General features: G+C 45.8%; 1 protein-coding gene across 3 annotated transcripts in view; it reads left to right on the forward strand.

Annotated features, from left to right (window-relative positions):
* Window positions 1-16,125: 16,125 nt before the first annotated feature.
* The window catches only part of DSCAM (DS cell adhesion molecule), a 1,793,910-nt gene continuing 1,791,785 nt past the window's right edge, over window positions 16,126-18,250 (forward strand). For all 3 annotated transcript variants that reach the window (XM_069636048.1, XM_069636050.1, XM_069636049.1), the window contains exon 1: window positions 16,126-16,866. In XM_069636048.1, the coding sequence (XP_069492149.1) occupies window positions 16,824-16,866 (43 nt within the window). In that variant the 5' untranslated portion in view covers window positions 16,126-16,823. The remainder of the gene's footprint in view (window positions 16,867-18,250) is intronic.

An 18,250-nucleotide genomic window follows, 5' to 3' on the forward strand; every position in this document is an offset into this window, starting at 1 on the left:
CCTTCGTTACCGCCTCTTTGAGCCGCTTTGAGATCCGCTTCACGTAGATGGGGGAGGGCTTTCTATCTGAAAATTGGGGTCCCGTCAAACCGTCCTTTGTAAGGCATTGTCTATTCTAACCACTTCTACGCGGAACTTCACATCCTGTCAGCTGAATGGCAAAGGTCGTGCGATATTGCTGAGACTCTAAAGTTACATATGTCGACGGTCGATGGATCAAAACCATTCTCTGCTACCAAGTGATCTGGGTGTTCCCAAACAGCCCTTTCAGATGAGTAATGGTACCCTGGAGATGGATGGGGATTCTATTGCATTCATACATCAATAATCAAGACGACACAAATAGTTTGGCAAAGTTTGTCTGTTTTAATGTCAAGTATCTAAAACAGGTAGTACAACGAACATCAGAAATTGCTCGATACTCTGACTCTACTTACTTCATATAATAAATTGGCTTTTGTATCCAAAATTGGTCATTACTGACGTTTTCACATGTGTCATTACCAACGTCATCCTACGTGGCAAACTACAAAAATCTAACGGGAGGTGGGATTGGTTCTAAGTGTTTAACTAAGCATAGAATCCATATCTGTATAGGGTAACGGAGAGAAGTAATTGGATAGGAAACTTCAGGTGGGGCAACTAAAACCTCCCTTCAAAATGGCCACTATGAACGTTACTAAATGTACGATGTCCCATTGGCTACAATTGGTTGGCTTCTAACCTCTGTCAGTACTTTACCACCTACGCTAGCAGCACGCAGACTGAACAACCAGGTGCGGGTGAGCTTGTTTTAGCACCAGCTTCCCACCAATTAGCATATTATCCATCATCACCTCAAGGGTCGAGTGTCAATTAGTGTTTTGAAGTTGGCCTTGAGTTTGTACTGTTCTATGAGAATTTTTAAGGATTATGGCTACCAGAGGGCCTCCATGCGTAGGTGTGATCATCTCGCTCATCCAACTTCCTTCTATCACGTGACTGAACACCATGAAATTTAGCCTTTTCGTGTATTTGATGTTATTCTTCAACAGTCCTCTGAAGTCTTTTGTTTTTGCTTGACCTCTCTGAACAGGAGCTTCTGTTCTTTCATGTTAATTGTATCCAATGTCAGCCAATTCCAGTTTGATAACACCTTGGCTTTCATGGCTCAGGTAACTTCTTAGCTGAACTTTTATCCTGTTTAATTCAATTGTTTTTCTTAACTGTGACACTGAAATGAGGCCTTCTTGCTTTGTTCAGTACTGCTTATATACGTAGTAGAAACATCCATCCTTTTCTTGTCCATATGTTTCTATCGAGGTATATATGTATATATATTTTTGGCGCTTGCCGCGGTCTAACTATTTAAAAGCATGTGTTATCTTCATGATTGGTTTGCTGCTTGCGTTTCATTGCATCTGTACACGTTTAAACTAACTATTTTCATCTGATTTGTGGCAAGTCTCTTCATCTTGATTCTAAGATGTGACTTATCCTTGGTACTTCTTTGTGTTTTATAAATCGTCTGCCTCTCTGGTCTGGTTATCTTTCTATATGAGTGTTGATTCAACTTTGTATGACGTCACCATTCATCTTTGCCATTTAGTTTCTCTGTTTCTTCAGGAATCTTGTTCAAATGACAATGATATTGGGCCTCATTACAAGGTAGAATGTAGCCATGGTGCTATTTGCACCATGGCTACCCCCTTACCGCATTCCGGGTCCGGGTTCCCGAAATAGGGACTTACCGGGTCATTCCAACCTTGTAGGACCCGGTAAGTCCCCATTCCGGGAACCATTCCCCATTCCCATTCAATCCCCCATAGGGCTCAATGGGAATGGGGATGGAGCTAATAACGGTACCGCAATTTAGCTATTAGCTCTGAAATCCCGTAACGGGTCCCTTCCATAACAACTGGTAAAACTAAGGGACCTCGGAATAGAGTGGTAAGGGATTACCGGCACCGGTGTCCTTACCGGTGCCGGTAATTCCTTACCACTTAGCTCGTAATGAGGCCCATTGCCTTGTATGCAGGTATGGTTTCCTCAATGGGTACTTTACCTACCATATTCTCTTAGGTATAGGCATTCTTATGGGAACTGCACAGAGCCCACGCTCTTCTCTTTGCTGGTTTATCGGTTCATTATATGTCACATACTTTGGTTTATACTTTTCAGGTACTGTATGTGGGACAGTTGGAGTGGGGGTACTTTGTTCCTCCTCCACAATTTGTTGATGTTTTTGTTGTATCCTGCATATGTATGAATGAGGTCTGAGTCAGTGTAAGAGCTGTGTTGGAATGCTAGGGGAGCTTGGAGTGTTGGGGCACCTGGGGATTCCAGGAGAGACGGTTAGGGACTTGGAGCTGGGCAGGGAACCAGGGAAGAAGCTACGGATGACCTCTCTCTCCTATATTCTATACTGAACCTGTAACCAAGAGAAAAAAGCGTGTTTCCTATTTTCTACATACCCGAGTCAGCCTGGTTCCTGCTCCTTGTTATTACTGGCTCAGGGTAGATCCTGCAGGAGGCAGGATACATCATTTTTTTAAATAGAAATCTTGTGATTAGAAGCCCCTGATGAAGAGTACAATTCAAAACGCATTGGACATTTGTTTCATTAAATTCATGAAATTAATTGACTATTGAATGGTCATTCGAAGAATGTTTTTTCACTTATTATCCCTCCAACTTGCATATCTTGCATTCCAATTGTACGCACTTGAACAAATTAACAAGTAGCAAGTTAGGTTGCGCCCTAGGAACCACTTGCCATTTTTTCTTAACTTCTTGCCTGATTTATGTAACAAGATAGTGTGCAGGGGATGTAAATTCCCTACCAGGGAACTTTATTCTGTTCATGCTTGCCCTTCTTCACCACATTTGTTTCCCTTATCTACACATTTTATGTATGTCTGTTTAGGCTGAAAGCATAAAAATCCTGTGTAGCATGGCTCCTTTTTGGCTTGTGGTATTGCTTGTTTTTTGATACATTATGAAAAATGTGTGATTTCCTAACTGGAAGAGTCGGGAGAATGTAGGGAAGCATTGCTTTTCTCAAAATTCACAGACGCCATTGTTTTACCGGGCCAACAATGCCCACCAAACACCTTTTGTTCTGACATTTTTCCAATTTTTTGCCCAAATTATGGATATTTTATCTACATAGTTGTTACCTGACCTGTGCAAATCACCCCTTCCTAAACTTAGAATTTTGTCTACTTTTCAGAAATGTATGCCTTTCTGTTTTCCCATCCAGCTTTCCTACGCTCCTGTTCCATTCCGTCCACGCATATTCTATTGGAAAAAAAGGCCAAAATCGCCTACCTCTCACAAAACGGCTGGTAACCATATCAAAATATGTTTTTTGGTTCCACTTACCCTGTTATTGAAAGCCTGTAAAATGGTGAATTCAGCACATCAAACCATTGGTTCCTAGCTCTTGCAAGGAAAACTCTACAGGCTTCTTTGTACATCATTTTATTGGCATTTTCTGAAAAAAAACAAAATGTTCTCCCTCTTTGGTTATTTTCTCTCATCCCCATACAGCAACCTAGGATTCCTTGGTGGTGTTATGACCACCTACATATGAGAAGAAAAGGGGCAAAAATTTGGCTGAGATATCTCATGTAATAAAATAGTTACAAGGGATTGAATGGCGACATACCGAAATCACCAAAAAGGCCTTGGCACTGGGGGGGGGCCTTGGCAGTTAAGGGGTTAATAACGCTATTGGCATCATCGGCTTTCCAGTGCTATCTTGTTGCCATAATGCTTCTGTGGGGGTTAAAAAAGACCCCCTTCGTTTCCACAATTACTGCTCTTCGTGCTGTACACTCACTTGAATCTCCATTAGGTTGTTTATCGACAATTTATTAAACCCTTCTTGCAATAACATGGCTGTAACTACTTTCTCTTTACTACTCTCAGTATCAAAATTCAAAATATCTGGGGAATATATAACCCTTTTGACTTCTGCATCTGTGGCTTCGTTCCCTCAAGAGATCAAATCTGTTTGCTTAGTATGCGCTATGCATTTAATGACTGCTATGGCCACTGGGAGTTGTAGTGCCTTAATAAGCCTGTCCAATAAGGTTGAGTGCTGCACTGGAGTGCCGTCCGCACTGAGGTAGCCCGTCCTTTTCCAATGTGTTAGTCTTGCATGTATGGTTAACGTCACGTAGGCAAAGTCGCTGTACACTGTCACTTCCTGCCCTTTGTCTTTCTCGAGCATGACAATAAGTGCTACTAATTCTGCTGCTTGCTCTGAAAAGTGAGACGGTAGCCTTGCACTTGCTACAACTTCAAATTCTGTAATCTGTGTCTCACTACCTCACTACATGCGCCTGAGTGTCTTTCTCCACTAGTTTGATACATTTTTCAAAGAACCATCAATAAAGAGAATGTCCTCTCCTGCTAAAGCATTCTCTTTCACATGGGGTATATCATCATAACATTCAACATAATTTGCACAGTCATGCACATGATCACCTTTTGCTACTGGTTCAGCTACAAACATTGCAGGATTCACTATTTTGCACCTTACAATCTTAATCGTTGGATTAGAAATCATTACCTCATAAGCTGAAGCTCTTTGGGATGTCAATGTGCCTTTGGATTTCTCTAAAATGGCAAATAGAGCATGCTTCATGAAGACATTCATAGAGCAGCCCATAACAATTCTTGTAGACTTCTCAATTGCGAATGCCACTGCTGCCAATGACTGTTCGCAAGGAAAGTGTCCTCTCATAACTGGGTCTAAAATCCCACTGTAACATTCTAAAAGCTTGTACCCCAGTGTAGTTTTCTGTGTAAGCACTGCTATCATGACTGTCCCATTTGTGTGTGAAAACAAATAAAATTCCTCAGCATAATTGGGAATTCCTAAAACAGGGGCTGTTCAAATTGCCTTTCTCACTTCCTCAAACCCTTCCTTCATTTCCTCAGTCCATTCTATTTTTATTTTATCCTCTTGTGCTTTCTGTAACGCTTGCAAAAGGGGTCTTGTGTAAGTACTGTGGTCAAATACCCAGGCTCTAACATAGCCCATAAACTGTTGCATCTGTTTCACTGTATTTGCCTTTGAGGTTTTCATAATTGTCTCAGCTCTTTTAGGCGCCACCTTCTTTCCTTCAGGTGAAATCAACTGTCCTATGTATAACACCCGTTCTTGGCAGTATTGTAACGTCTCTGTGTCTACATTGTATCCATTGTCTGCTAGAATAGTCATCAACTGAATAGAATCTTGCCTGCCACAACTGCTCTCCTGAATGTCTGTAAAGATCTGCTTTCCAACCTGGACTCTAACATTCCATCTGTCCTCCTTCTTGATCTCTCTTCTGCCTTTGTCACGGTCAACCACACCATCCTGCTCAACCATCTTCGTGATAACCTGGGTATCACTGATCAGGCTCTGGCCTGGCTGACTTTTTTCCACTCTGATCGACCATCACAGGTCCAACTGGGGTCCTTCCTATCATCTATCTTCCTCTCTACCTGTGGGGTTCCCCAGGGGTCTAGCCTCTCACCCTGGCTCGTCAACCAATACCTGGTAACTCTCGCCCACTGCATTGCCATTTTCTGCTCTAATTTCCAGTGCTACGCTGATGACACTCAACTCATTTTCCAGCTGCCCTCGGCCACCTCCTTTCCCTCTCTCATTTCTGACTGCCTAACTGCCATCCAAGATTATTGTGCCACCAATGATCTTTGTCTGAATGCCAGCAGGACTGAGATCCTCCTCATCGGCACACCATCTCCATCCTTTTCCCTCACTCTCTGGTTGGCCTCCCTTGACCCTCCTCTTACCCCTACCTGCGAGGCTAAGAACCCGGGGTCATCTTTGACTCCACACTTTCCCTCTCTGCCCTATCTCTGACCATCTATCTCTGAGGTCTCTAAAAAGTCAGACTTCCTACTGTACCTCCTCAGAGGCACTCTTCCTTTCCTCTACTTCCCTCAGAAACTCCCTGTCTCCCAAGCTCTGGTTCTCTCTAGGTTGGACTATTGTAACAGCCTCTTTCTAAATCTACCTGCCTCTACTCTCCGCCCTCTGCAACTTATCCAGAAAAGGACTGCAAGACTTGTCCTTGGCCTCAAGCTCTGGGATCGTATCTCTCCAACTCTGAAATCTCTCCATTAGCTTCCAGTGGATGTAAGGATTACATACAAAACCCTCTGCATTGTCCACAAGGCTTTCTGGGGCCTGGGTCCAAAATCCCTTCAGCTACCCCTTTGCAAATACCTCCCCTCTCGAGCATTCTGCGCCTCTGCCTCTAACCCCTGCCAGGTCAATCATTTTTCAAAGAAACGAGCTGTGGGTAGATCTCTTGCTAGGAGATCTATCTTCGGCTGGGGCCCCCCTCTGGAACAGCCTCCCTGCCACTCTAAAACTTGAGGAAGCACCTCAAGGCATTCCTCTTTGCTTTTGCCTTCCGTGTCCTTCTCCCCTGCTGATCTGCTCCCTCTTGGCACTGTGCACCTGGCCACCCTCTGTCCCCAGGGCCCAGGTTCCTGCTCACCCTGCCATCCTCCTGCACTGCCTCCTGGCCACGCCTTGCACTGGAGACTGTATCTGTACCCATACAGTCCCCCCCATTTTCTTCTTTTTCTGCACTTATCAGACTTACCCAGTCTGCTGCCTTAAACACAGCACGTTCCACTTGCTGGCTACACTACCACTGTTTATTGCCTCCATTTTCTATTTATTTTATGTCTTATTATTTATCTGCTCTCCTCTGCTCCGCACTTTCCACTCTCCCCCTTCAATGCACTTTTTCCCTTTTCCCTTTCCCATGCACTTGCGCGTTCTCAATGTCACTGGGCCTAGTAAGATCGCTCTTCTGTTGTGTTCTCTCCTGTTTCCCCTCCCTTGCCTAGTCACGCTCTGAAACACTTGTGTACGAGCGTGATACAAATAAAATATCATATCATATCACTCATCTTCCGTGGTGTCACAAATTAAAATGTTATCAAGCTATTGTATCGCTGCACTCTTGAGATCAATATTACTAAATCCATTTGTAAGACTCTATTAAAGATCAATGAGGACTCACAGTCCCCTGGGGCAAATGAGTATGTTTCAGTCAAATTTGCAGAACGTACATGACGTCAAGTCTTGTGAATCCTTGTGCAACAGGATCGAGAAAAAAGCATTTTTCAAATCGATCACCATAAAATATCAAGCTTCCACTGGGATACTGCATAGTATTGTTGCCGCATTCGGAACTAAAGGAAACTCTGCATCTACAATCTGGTTAATCGGTCTCATATTTTATATAAATCTTCACGGCCCTCTTTTAGATTTTTTGATCGGATACACTGCAGTATTACACAAAGATTCTGATGCCACCAGAATCCCTTGTTTCATCAGTGCTGAAATACTCTGACGCATACCTTCATCAGCCTCTCGAGACATGGGGTACTGTTTTGCTCCTGGCATCAATTTTATTTTAACTTCCCCTATTCCCTTTAATAAATCTACATCATAAGGGCCTGTGGTCCAAAGGAGGTTTGGCACCTTCTCCAAGACTTCCTGAAAAAATGTTGGACGCTGCTGTATTATCGACATTTGCTGTGGGACTTCCCTTTTCTTTATTCTTATCCAGTATGTGATGCTCATAATGAACACCATTTCATCGCCTATTTGGTCTTCTCTGAACATGTTGTCATCAGTTATGTCAGTCAATCTGTACCCTTCCACAAGTGCTATTACTGTTCTCCATAGTCTACCTTCACCATCTACTCCTTCGAGCATTGCTGTATCCCTTCGTAATATGGCTGCTTCTAATTCTACAGGCATAGTCTGTCCCCCCCTCTTCATCCATAGGTATTCATGGTCTAAACAAGATATAGGGCCTCATCACGAGTTGGGCGGTAATGCCGGTGGTATTACCGCCGGCAGTATTAGCCCTTCCGCCAAACCCCCTAGCACTATTAGCGCTGGATCACGGGTTTGGCGGTAATGGAATTCCCCATTCCCCACTGAGCCCATTCGGGAATGCCCCATTCCCCATTGGGCTCAATGGGGAATTTTCGCGCTCTTACCGCCGGCAGATTTCCCGCCGGCGGTAATAGCGCAAATTTTCAGCGGATTTCCCCCCAGCTCAGAGCTGGGGAGAAATCCACCAAAGCCCTGATTTGGCGGACCCTTAAATCCGGCGGTAATAGCGCGACCGCCGGATTTAATAGTTACCGCCAAACTCGTGATGAGGCCCATAATCAGGTATCCTCACAATCTTTCCCACTATATCAGATAGCCATGTCAGTAGAATGCTCTTTCCTACAGATAAATCTCTGGATCTATTGCAATGCCTCATAGAGCCACTTGCCCTGTGAATGCCAGAATAAATTCACCCACATTTAAATAGTGTATTCCTGGAGTTGAGCACACTATTCCTTTATCAGTGAATGAGATCGTCATGTTTAGTTTTGTTATCAAATCTCTTCCCAAAATGTTAACCAGTGTATGTCGTGAATACAACAAAGGAACACACATGTCACACTCTCCTATGGAGACTGGAAATTCGTCAGTAAACAGAACTCGACTTGTAGCTCCAGAGCACCCTTAAGCAATCATGGCAATTCTCAACATTGGATATTTTCCCTCTGGTATATATGAACGAATAGCACCAGTGTCTACTAGAAATTAAAAAAGATTTGCATCCTATTGTCACATCAACCCTTGGTTCCTCTTGGGAGTCTCGTGTCACAGATAGTACTGAACACATCAAGTCACCCTGTGAGCTGTCCTATTCTGGGTACAGACTCATCCCCGTCCCTATGAAAGGATTTGCTCCTACCACAGTGGCACCTCATTTTCTCGTGTCAGCACTTGTCTTGTGTTTGCGTACTGCTGTGTCTGCATGAGGGCTTGTTGCGACTGCCCTTGTGGTGGATTCATTTGCACTCGATCTTGTTGCTGTATCTGCTGTACTTGCTGTGCTTGTCTCTGATACAATGTCTGATCTCGGGCATACCCTTCTCTAGTTTGTGTGCTATATGGTGGAGGATAAGCTGTGCCCCTCTTGAAAATTGGCCCTTCTGTACATTCCCTCGGGCCCCACATACGCGTGCAATGTGCCCTGTCATCCCACAAGTCCAACATATCGGGGGTGCTCGTCTGACAAGTCCCCCTTGGTTATACCCTCCCTGGGTACTATTGATTCTCATTCTGTGTATTCTGAAACCAACCTTGATTATTTTGAAATCCTCCTCTTCCTCTGCAGCCCATACCTCTGCCTCGTGGCACAAACCAGTATCCACCTTGGTCCATCGCTCGCGGATTACTCGCCTGCGATGCACCCATTTCTTCCTGCATTCCCAATCCTTCTCCACTTGTCAATACCGCCCCTTCTATGGCAAATTTTGACCATTTTTTTCAGAACTAACTTGGCTTCCGCGATTTTCCTAGTCTCATCGTTCTTCCAATTTTTCTCTTGCAATCGCTGACAGTGATGCACTATCGTCAACTGTATCTCAGCCCACAGCTTCCGTTTCATCCTCACTTGTTTCTTCATCTGTCTCTGCACTGGCTCAGGCAGCCCCTGGCATAAAATGTGGTAAAATAATGCCACTGTTTTTTCCCATGGCTCACGAGTTTCAAGTTGTCATTTCTCTTGAATGTCCTGAATGTATGCAATAGGGTATTCATCTTCCTTCATCTTACGTTTCATAATTGCACCCATATCTGATATGTCGGTATACTGTACCCTGAGAGCCCTCCAAACATCTGCTCTACAATTATTAAACGGCACTCCGTCATGCGCTGTGTTTTGTGATGTCACACTGGAATATCCTGCTCTCCTTCATATCTCATTAGCCCTTCCAGGAATAGCTACCAGGAGACATTTATGTCCCCTATGGCCAGTGTGTTTCATCCTGTCATTTTTTCTAACTTGTAGATCAATTTTCCAGTGCCGAAGTCAAACTCGGGAGCTTACACCTTAAATTATCCTTGTCCATCTGCGCCCATGGAATATACCATGGTCTTGCTCCCCCTTTTTCCAATAAGGGAAACTGCATAAACCCTAAACCACAATCAGCTCCCATCGTCAGCCTACCATGGCAGGGACGATCGTCCCTGTCTGTCTCCTTGACGGTAGCGACCTGAATCTGCTCACATATGGCAGCGATTCTCCCTCCTCACTATTCGATCGTCCTGGGGGACTCTCTGTATATGCTATGGGATCTGGCATGCTATCCTTAGGTTGTTCCAGATTCGACCATCTTACCTCTTTATCTATTTGCAGGCTTCCTTCTGGGGCGCACGCACCCCCTCCTTCTACCCCGAAGATGGAGTCTATTTCCTCGTCTGACATGTCTTGTCCCCAACTAGTGTGACTATCATCTTCTTCACCTTTTCACCTTTGTCTAAGTTCAGTCTGCTTAAGGACAATGCTCTACGTTCATCACTGAACAGGTTTCCCTCCTCTCTTTGTGATTGAGGCATTAGTGATCGATTATTGTTCTGTCAAGTTTCATGTTCACTATTTCGCCTCAACTGTTGATAGGCCTTATCGATCCTCTCTCTTATGCTTTCTGCATCAAAGCTTTCCTCATCTAATGCAACTCTAGATGCCCATGGCATTACTTCCTTTATCGGAAGGAACTCTTCAGTTCTGTCCCATCGTATTTCTGGACTTGGCCATACTGGTTCCCTATGAATAAGACTGGTGTCAAGAACTCACTGTCTCCTTCTTCATTCTATTTCTTCATCTAGTACTCTTTGCTTACTTGGCTCCCTTCTAATTCTTTCTTCCTCTTGCCTTTGTTCTTCTCTCCTCACTCCTTCCCTTTTTTCCTTATCATCTCTGTATTCTTTTGTCCCTTAATTTCTGCACTCCTCTTCTCTCTTCCTTTCTCTTCTATCCTTGTCTTCTGTCACTCTCTATTGTCATACTTTCTTTGCTCTTCTGACCGTTCTTCTTTTTTCTATTGCTCCTCCTGATACATCTGCTCTTGTCGCTCCCTGTTCTCCCTTTTCTGATCGTCTTCTTTCAGTCTCTTCTCTTGTTCTTTGTCCCTTCGATCTTGTTTATCCTTATCTTCTCTTTGCCTAACTTCCTGTATGCTTTTCCCATCGATTTTAAGTAATGTCTGTCCTCCCATCCATTCGTTCTGCATGAGCACTATCTTGTCAGCTTTATCCTTCTCTCCTTTCATCTCTTAATCTCCCTTTCTATTTCTGTCGACACATTTGACCGCTCACTCTTTACTTCTTTATCTTGCATGATTTTACAGATCTCTTCTTTTCTCTTATTCTCCTCTGGACTAGCATTGCTGCTATGAGCGGGAGGTTTGTATATTGGATTTGTTCTACCCTGTTGCTGCTTTCAACTCCTTTAAAGGATACAACTGTATTTCTTCTGTACTAGCACCTTTTACTTCGGGCAAGGTAAGGGGAGCTGATGGCTCAACACCTTCCTCCTTTCGCTGATTAAGCATCCACTCCTCATGTGGCGGATCTTCCCTCTCTTCCTGAAACATTTTCCAGAGCTCTAGAATCACTAGTCTTTTCTCTAATTTCTTCCCCATGTACGCAGCGTGCAAGTATGTGGTCATGTGTTGCAATACTGCTTTTGACAATGATCACGGCATGAACATTATATCTGCTTTGCCTTTCACCCATTCCGCACTATACTGTTTGAGCTTGGGCATGTCCTTTGGTAGTGTTTTGCATAAGTCCATCAGAGGAGTATCTCCCATATTGACAGGTCTCAATTAACTGCCAATACTTACCAGACTTTATGCTTTTCATTAAATCACCACTTTTTCAACGCCTTTAAAACAACAAATATGAGCATGCACCATCAATCGCCCCTCAAGCCTCTAATTTCTTAATTAGCTATCTCTACCTTTGCATTGTTACCAACCAATTTGTTCTCAATTGCTTCACAACTTTTATCGCTCTTCGATATTCTTACTCAACAAATAACACACAGACTAGTTGACTTTACACATTAATGAACACCGTGATCACCTTTTTTCTCTCTCGTCTTTTCTTAGTACGCTATACAGGGTTTGAGACGTCACCTTACATGAACCTGTTCATGCGTTATGTGTTTCACTCTACTCCTTTTGGAGTATGAGATGTCTCCTTCTGAACTCCCTTGAGTTAGGACTCTATGCACTGTTACTCAGAAATTGTCACAACACCATTGCCTTCATTTGCCATTCCCCTTAGTCTACTCACCATTTGTTTGTTAATCGACTCGAGGCCTTCGATATCGACTCCTCTTTCAATCAGACCACTTCACCTTCCGTCCACAGAGGGCCCATGGAAACCGGGCAGGGATTTCATCAAAGGGGGCCCTGCCCACCATCTCGGTTCTTCTCGCAAGTTTATTTCTATTTGGCTGCTCTCCACAGGAAACCCTGCGATATCCCGGCTAATGGTGGAGGATACTCGATCGTCCGAAACTCTAGAGACAAACAAGTTTGGAATTTAAACCATCTGCAGTGATACAACATGAGCGTAAGGTCCTTTGGATAACATGCATGTAATGGATGGGGATGCAGAATAACTCTGACGCCAAATACTTGAACCAACTCACTATCAATTGACTAAAACAGGGAGTTACAACGGCCATCAATGGACGTTCGCTCGAGCTCTCACATCATTTCACATAAAAACACACGTATATACCAACATTTTGTCATAGGTGATGTCATACTACATGGCAAATGAAAAAAACCTACGAGGGGTTGTGATAGGATCAAGGGGAACATCTAAGTATACTTTCTATAAGGGGTGGGATTGTGATGGGATGTCTACTGTCAGGTGGTCAACTTATACCTACCTATAAAACCTGTAATCTTCAACACTGTTAAGTAGACAGTATATCATTGGCTCTTAAACTATAAGGCCCTCTGTTATACGGTCCTCTAAAATTGGTTGGCATGCTTGTGCCATGTCTGGAACATTCGGTTCTCTTAGTACCACGTAAGCTCGGACTCAGGTGCCAGAAGGTGGACTTCACTTTACCTCCCCACCCAATTAGCCCATCATCTCTCATCACTCATTCCTTCGGCCACGAAGATTGTTGAACTAGGCCTTGCAGAGTATTCTTGTCTCTGGGAATATAAGGGAGTGCGTGCATGCACTATCGTTGTTCTAGAACTCCAAGCTCAACTCTAGTTCCGTCCTTGGCTCACATGACTGGAGACCACGATTTGGTCCATTTTGCAGCATTTAAATGTTTTAAATTAATAAAATTTGACACGCTTGGTGTTCTTTCTTTGCACCTAAACAAGTGATGTTTCAGCTTCTCACGTTCACCACCTACGAGACTAGATAACCGGCCTTGGCTGCTTTCACTTTGACACCAGGTCAAATAGCCTTGATATTCGTATCCACGATCTCAGCTAATTCTTGCTACGACACAGTTCTCTGCCTTTCCTCTCCATGGGTCTGGGCTTACTAAATTCCTTACACCGATTTCCAGTTTCAATACAATGGCAGCTCCTCCTGCAGTCTATTCACTATGTATAGTCAGCTTCTACGATCAGTCTACTTGCGTTACAGCATCTGTACAGGTATTGAACGGCTTGCATTTTCTGCACTGCGTCACACACGTGCAATCTTCTTTTCGCATATGAAAGTTTACTTGATTCTTAACTTCGACATCAGTTTCTATAAGTTCCATGCATCCTCTTCAGCCAGTATTTTCAGTTTGTCACACTCGTCTTTTGTGGTGTCACCAGCACCTCTTTCACTCTTTTTCATATCCCTTCAGGGAGTTCCGCCCTCAGATTGTCGTCTCTTCAGGAACACATCTGATAGGGTTTTTATCAGAGGGTACCCTCTTTCGAATATTCTCCAGGGAACGGTCACAACTGCTGGTGTCAAGCAAGGCACAATCTCAGGGTTCCGACATACAGGAGGTAGGGGGGGCAAGATTTTCAGCAGAGGTATGCAGCTGCTCCTCTACAGCCAAATGGGCCCCAGTGATTGGTGTAGGGTAAGCCTCCCTTAGTTAACCAACCCCGAGACACCACCAACAATCTTCTGTTATGTGTGAGGTCATAACCAGAGTGCTTTGCAACAGGAAAGGTAAAGGGGTGAAAACATATACTACTAAGTCCCACTCATCTTCCTGTCTGTTGTGGATGAAATGGTTAATGGAGCTCTCTGTGATTCCTGATTAAAGGCAGGTCTCCCTTGAAGTTAGGCGAGATACAGATGTTCGGTCTCCATCATATCACATTATGCTACCCTCTGAAAGGGGGTGCCCCTGTGGGAGTTGCCTAATGTAAATACATGTACCAGACATGAGACTTCACTGCCCTTGATACTGAGGGGCAGGAGCAGACTTGAGGTTGATACAGATGAATATAAAAAAGGTGTTGGGGTTTCCTGTTCTTTGTCAGTTCTACGGCCAGGCCTCTCGCAGACCTGATTCAATTAACTTTCATCAGTATGCACTGCCACCAGCAGGACTGACAATGGGCAGGGTGAATCCATGGAGCCGTTGATAGTTAATTAGGCTGCCCATGGTTGGAGGAAGGTTTTGCCCTCCTCCTTTTGAGATGGTTTCATGCACTCCTGGCTGTCACATTCCAACTAATTGGGACAGGGGGTCAGCACTGTTAGGCTATGTCCACCCAGAGTACACAAATCTATGTGTTTGTTGTGCAGTGAGCATAGGAAAATGTGTGTGGTTTAGCCCCACACATTTTCTGAGGTGGTCTCCCATCATTCAATTTCTTTAATAAAATATCAAAAAAGACCAGGCGAGTGCACACCCACCGTGCGGATGGTTGACTTCCTCACACATGAGGTGGCATGAAGACAAGATTCTCACTGCTGCTCCTTTGACTAACAGGACTGGTACTAACGCCCACACCCTGCGGTGCCACCTCAATGCTGGAATCCGGATGTTCCATTCAGTCTTTGATCTGCTAACCCTCAGCCGACCCTGGGGAATTGTATACCGAGAGCCGTCTTGTTTGTTGGAACGTGGCGCACCACTGCTTGTGAAATGCTAGGTTATTTTGCACCGGTGACACTTTATGAGGAATTCATGCTGAGCAGGGGGTGCACTGCTCTGTGATCCCCCACATGTAAAATATCTGGCCTTTTATTACCAACATTTTCTATCAGTGCTTAATCTATCTCAAGGAAATAATATTAGGGCGACTTGGTTGGTAGTCAGTGCCCAGTGGAAAGATAACAAGCATTGGCAACTTCCATAGTAGTATGAATTGCCCATTGATGGCAGCAGCGACAAAATGGTGAGAGCACTTTGGGCTATAATAGCAGTGCTTGTCAAATGCCTAATTCTTCCATGCAAGCCAACCCTGTTAGCTTTGCCAATGCTTGTTTTTAACAGGACTACAGTGAAGGAAATGGATAGTGCATATACATGTAGTGGCTGAAGGCAGACCTGGTTAAGACATGTTTATTGCACCATTGGCACGTTTACAGCTCCAATTAAGTTCTTAACTCTCAGAAGACTGCTTTGGAAAACACTGGCAGGACTTTGAGCACAACGTGTGCTGGTAAAGCTTGATAAAGCTAGCTCAAAGAGATCCCGGAATGATGTGTTTTGGGCAGGGCTTGACATGGTGTGGATGGGAATGGCCATGGGGTTTAGCGTGGCCATGGGCAGTATGGGCGGGTAAATAACCAAACACCACCTAAAAGCTGTGTGTCACTCCGCATATACTATTTCTCCCTAGCTGTACTCTAATGCAATCGTTTTGGCTTTAAGCGGCGCTTTAAATGACAAATTAAAGTGAAGTGTATGGGTCTATGTACTTTTTTCGGAGCACGCTTCCGCTTTAAGGCATCGTGGCGCTAGAGACGGGTGGCTTTGGTAGAAGCCACGGCACTTTCAGTGTGAGCTGGGATGCTGCTTCCAATGGCCAGTGTGATAACGTGAAACTGCTCACCACAAAGGTGAAAGGGCATCGGTATTACGAAAAGATAAACCCATGAATGCATGGTGAAGGTGTTAGGATTGCAGCAACCACCGTGCCACCTGCACGTGCACGCACAGGTAATCACACTGAAAGCCACGCATCACCGTCCACACGACCAATCAAGACAGGGAACGCGGTGCCAGATGCACCTTCCTCCCCACCCGCTCCCCCCCAATAGAATCGATCCTCCTTAGCGCGAGCGCAGAAAGTTCTGAATCGCCGGCAGCGATGCTCTGGCCGCGGACCCCTTCTGTAGCTTTAAGACTGCAGAGCGCCGCCGCCGCCTGCGCCGACCGAGCCCGGCGATAGGGTTAACGCGCTCCTCCGCTCGGCGCGCAGGCAGGGAAGGTTAGCAGAGGGCTCAATGTGATCACAGCTGGAGGAGAGGAAAGATGTGCCTGCCTGCCCGCCTGCTGCCTGGAAGTGGTGGATGAGGGGGGCTGCCGCCCAGCGCCGAGAGACGCCCGCTTGCCTGCAGACCCCGGGGCTGCGCGCGATTCGGCATGTCCGTATGCTTGCCTCGCAGGGCGTTTTCACCTGTGGACCTCCTGCCTCCGCCGACCTGCTGGCGTCTCCCTGAGCCGACGACCTCCCTGGACTCCAAGCACCCGCCGCCCTCGCCCCTCTAGCCGCCCCTCGGGAACGGGAAAACAGCCAGCCGGAAAAACAAAAACAAAAAAAAGCAAAGATTATTTTTTTAAAAATCGGCCACTTGCTTTGAGGGCAGCGACACTACACTGGTGTGTTCAGGCATCAACACGGCTGCGGTACTGGGAAGGAAAGGCGCGCAGGAGCTGGGCCCCCGTTTCTCGCGCGCGGCTGCACCCTCGCCTTTGACGGATAGGGGAACCTAAACGCACGGCAATAAAGAGTGGCGAGACGAGCTTATTAGCCGTGAGCTAGAAAGCAGCAGGGGTATGTGGATACGGGCTGCCTTCTTTTTCCAGAGCATCTTGAATGGTGAGCAATAAAACCCTTTACTTTCATCCATGTCTTGTATGCTGCCTGGGGGGGGGGGGAGTGAGGGGGGGGGGGTGTCGAGGGTGCATTTGAATGCAGTGCTTTATTTTGGGGGGAACGCTGCACGCGAGCTCTTATCAGCTGCGGCGCGCGCGAGAGGTTGCCCTGCAATCGATGAAACTCGCTTACCTAGCAAAGTAGCGTCATCCCATAGGCGAAGTGCGTCTCCGGCTCCCGCGGGGCGCGCGCCCCTGCAGCAGGCGGGGACGCCAGGCACCCCGCGGGCGAGGAGAGGTGTCGTGGGTGGGGCGCAAGGCTTTGGCAGCCCCGATGTCCCCAGGGCAGCTGGTGCCCCCCTATGGGCTATACCTTGCAGTCAGTCGCCTACCCTACCCCACCCTCTGCAGGGTAGGTGCTACCTGGTAGAAAAGGGGGATAGTGAGGTGATGGCTGTGGAGAGCAACCCAGTCCTTTCCTTGAGCCCTCCATCGCTCCCAGGCGGCGCCGCCGCGCCATGGTCACCGCACTCCTGCACGCAAGACACCTGCGCGCACACACACACACCAGCATTGCATCATTTCTTAAAACTGTGTTGGCGGGGCGATTGGTTGGAGGGGGCCGGTGGGGGGTTGGGGCATTTACACATACTACCATTTAACGGGGCATCTTCTATTTGACCTGTCTGTGTGCATGTAAGGTGATCTGTGCTGCCGTGAAGTCCGTGCCATTGCCCTGGTGTGTGGGCGGGGTTGAGCAGCGTCCATTTTTTTTTTTTTTTTTGTAGAACTTACAGTTTGCCTACTCTACCGTAGAAATATAAATATCTGGGTTTCCAGGAGCCCCTTTTATGGCGCAAAAGGTTTCCCGAGGCATGAACGTCATCACCATACAATCATGAATGAACTTTAATGTGTGGCCCATATATGAGCTGTTGTGTGTCTGTGTGCAGGTGCATGTGTAGCTCCATTTACAAATTGACAAATACTCGGGAGGATAGCTCAGCGGCAACGTGCTCGCCTTGGAAGCAAGAATACCCGGAGCAACACCGGTTGGATCCCGGGTCCGCGCATAGAAACCTCTGGGTATTAAGCGTGTTATAAATACACCATCATATCTTCCAACACAAGCTGTGTGTACATGGCAGCAGGTCATGATAACATGCCAAACATGGAGGGGACCAACCTTCAATAGTGGCCAGCTCCAAATGCGGCACTTGGGCCCACCCGCATCTGCGAAGCCATGATATATTACACTTATCACTCCTTAACTGCCGGGCTATTATGCAAGTCTATGCGAAAGGATGAACATGTGTGTCCTTGGCACTTAAGCACAATAAACAGTATTAAAGATGATCATTGTGTCTAATTATATTGAGTGTCGACTG

Source organism: Ambystoma mexicanum, chromosome 7p (assembly GCF_040938575.1).
Source record: "Ambystoma mexicanum isolate Mex_15411 chromosome 7p, UKY_AmexF1_1, whole genome shotgun sequence".
Classification (NCBI taxonomy): Eukaryota; Metazoa; Chordata; class Amphibia; order Caudata; family Ambystomatidae; genus Ambystoma; species Ambystoma mexicanum.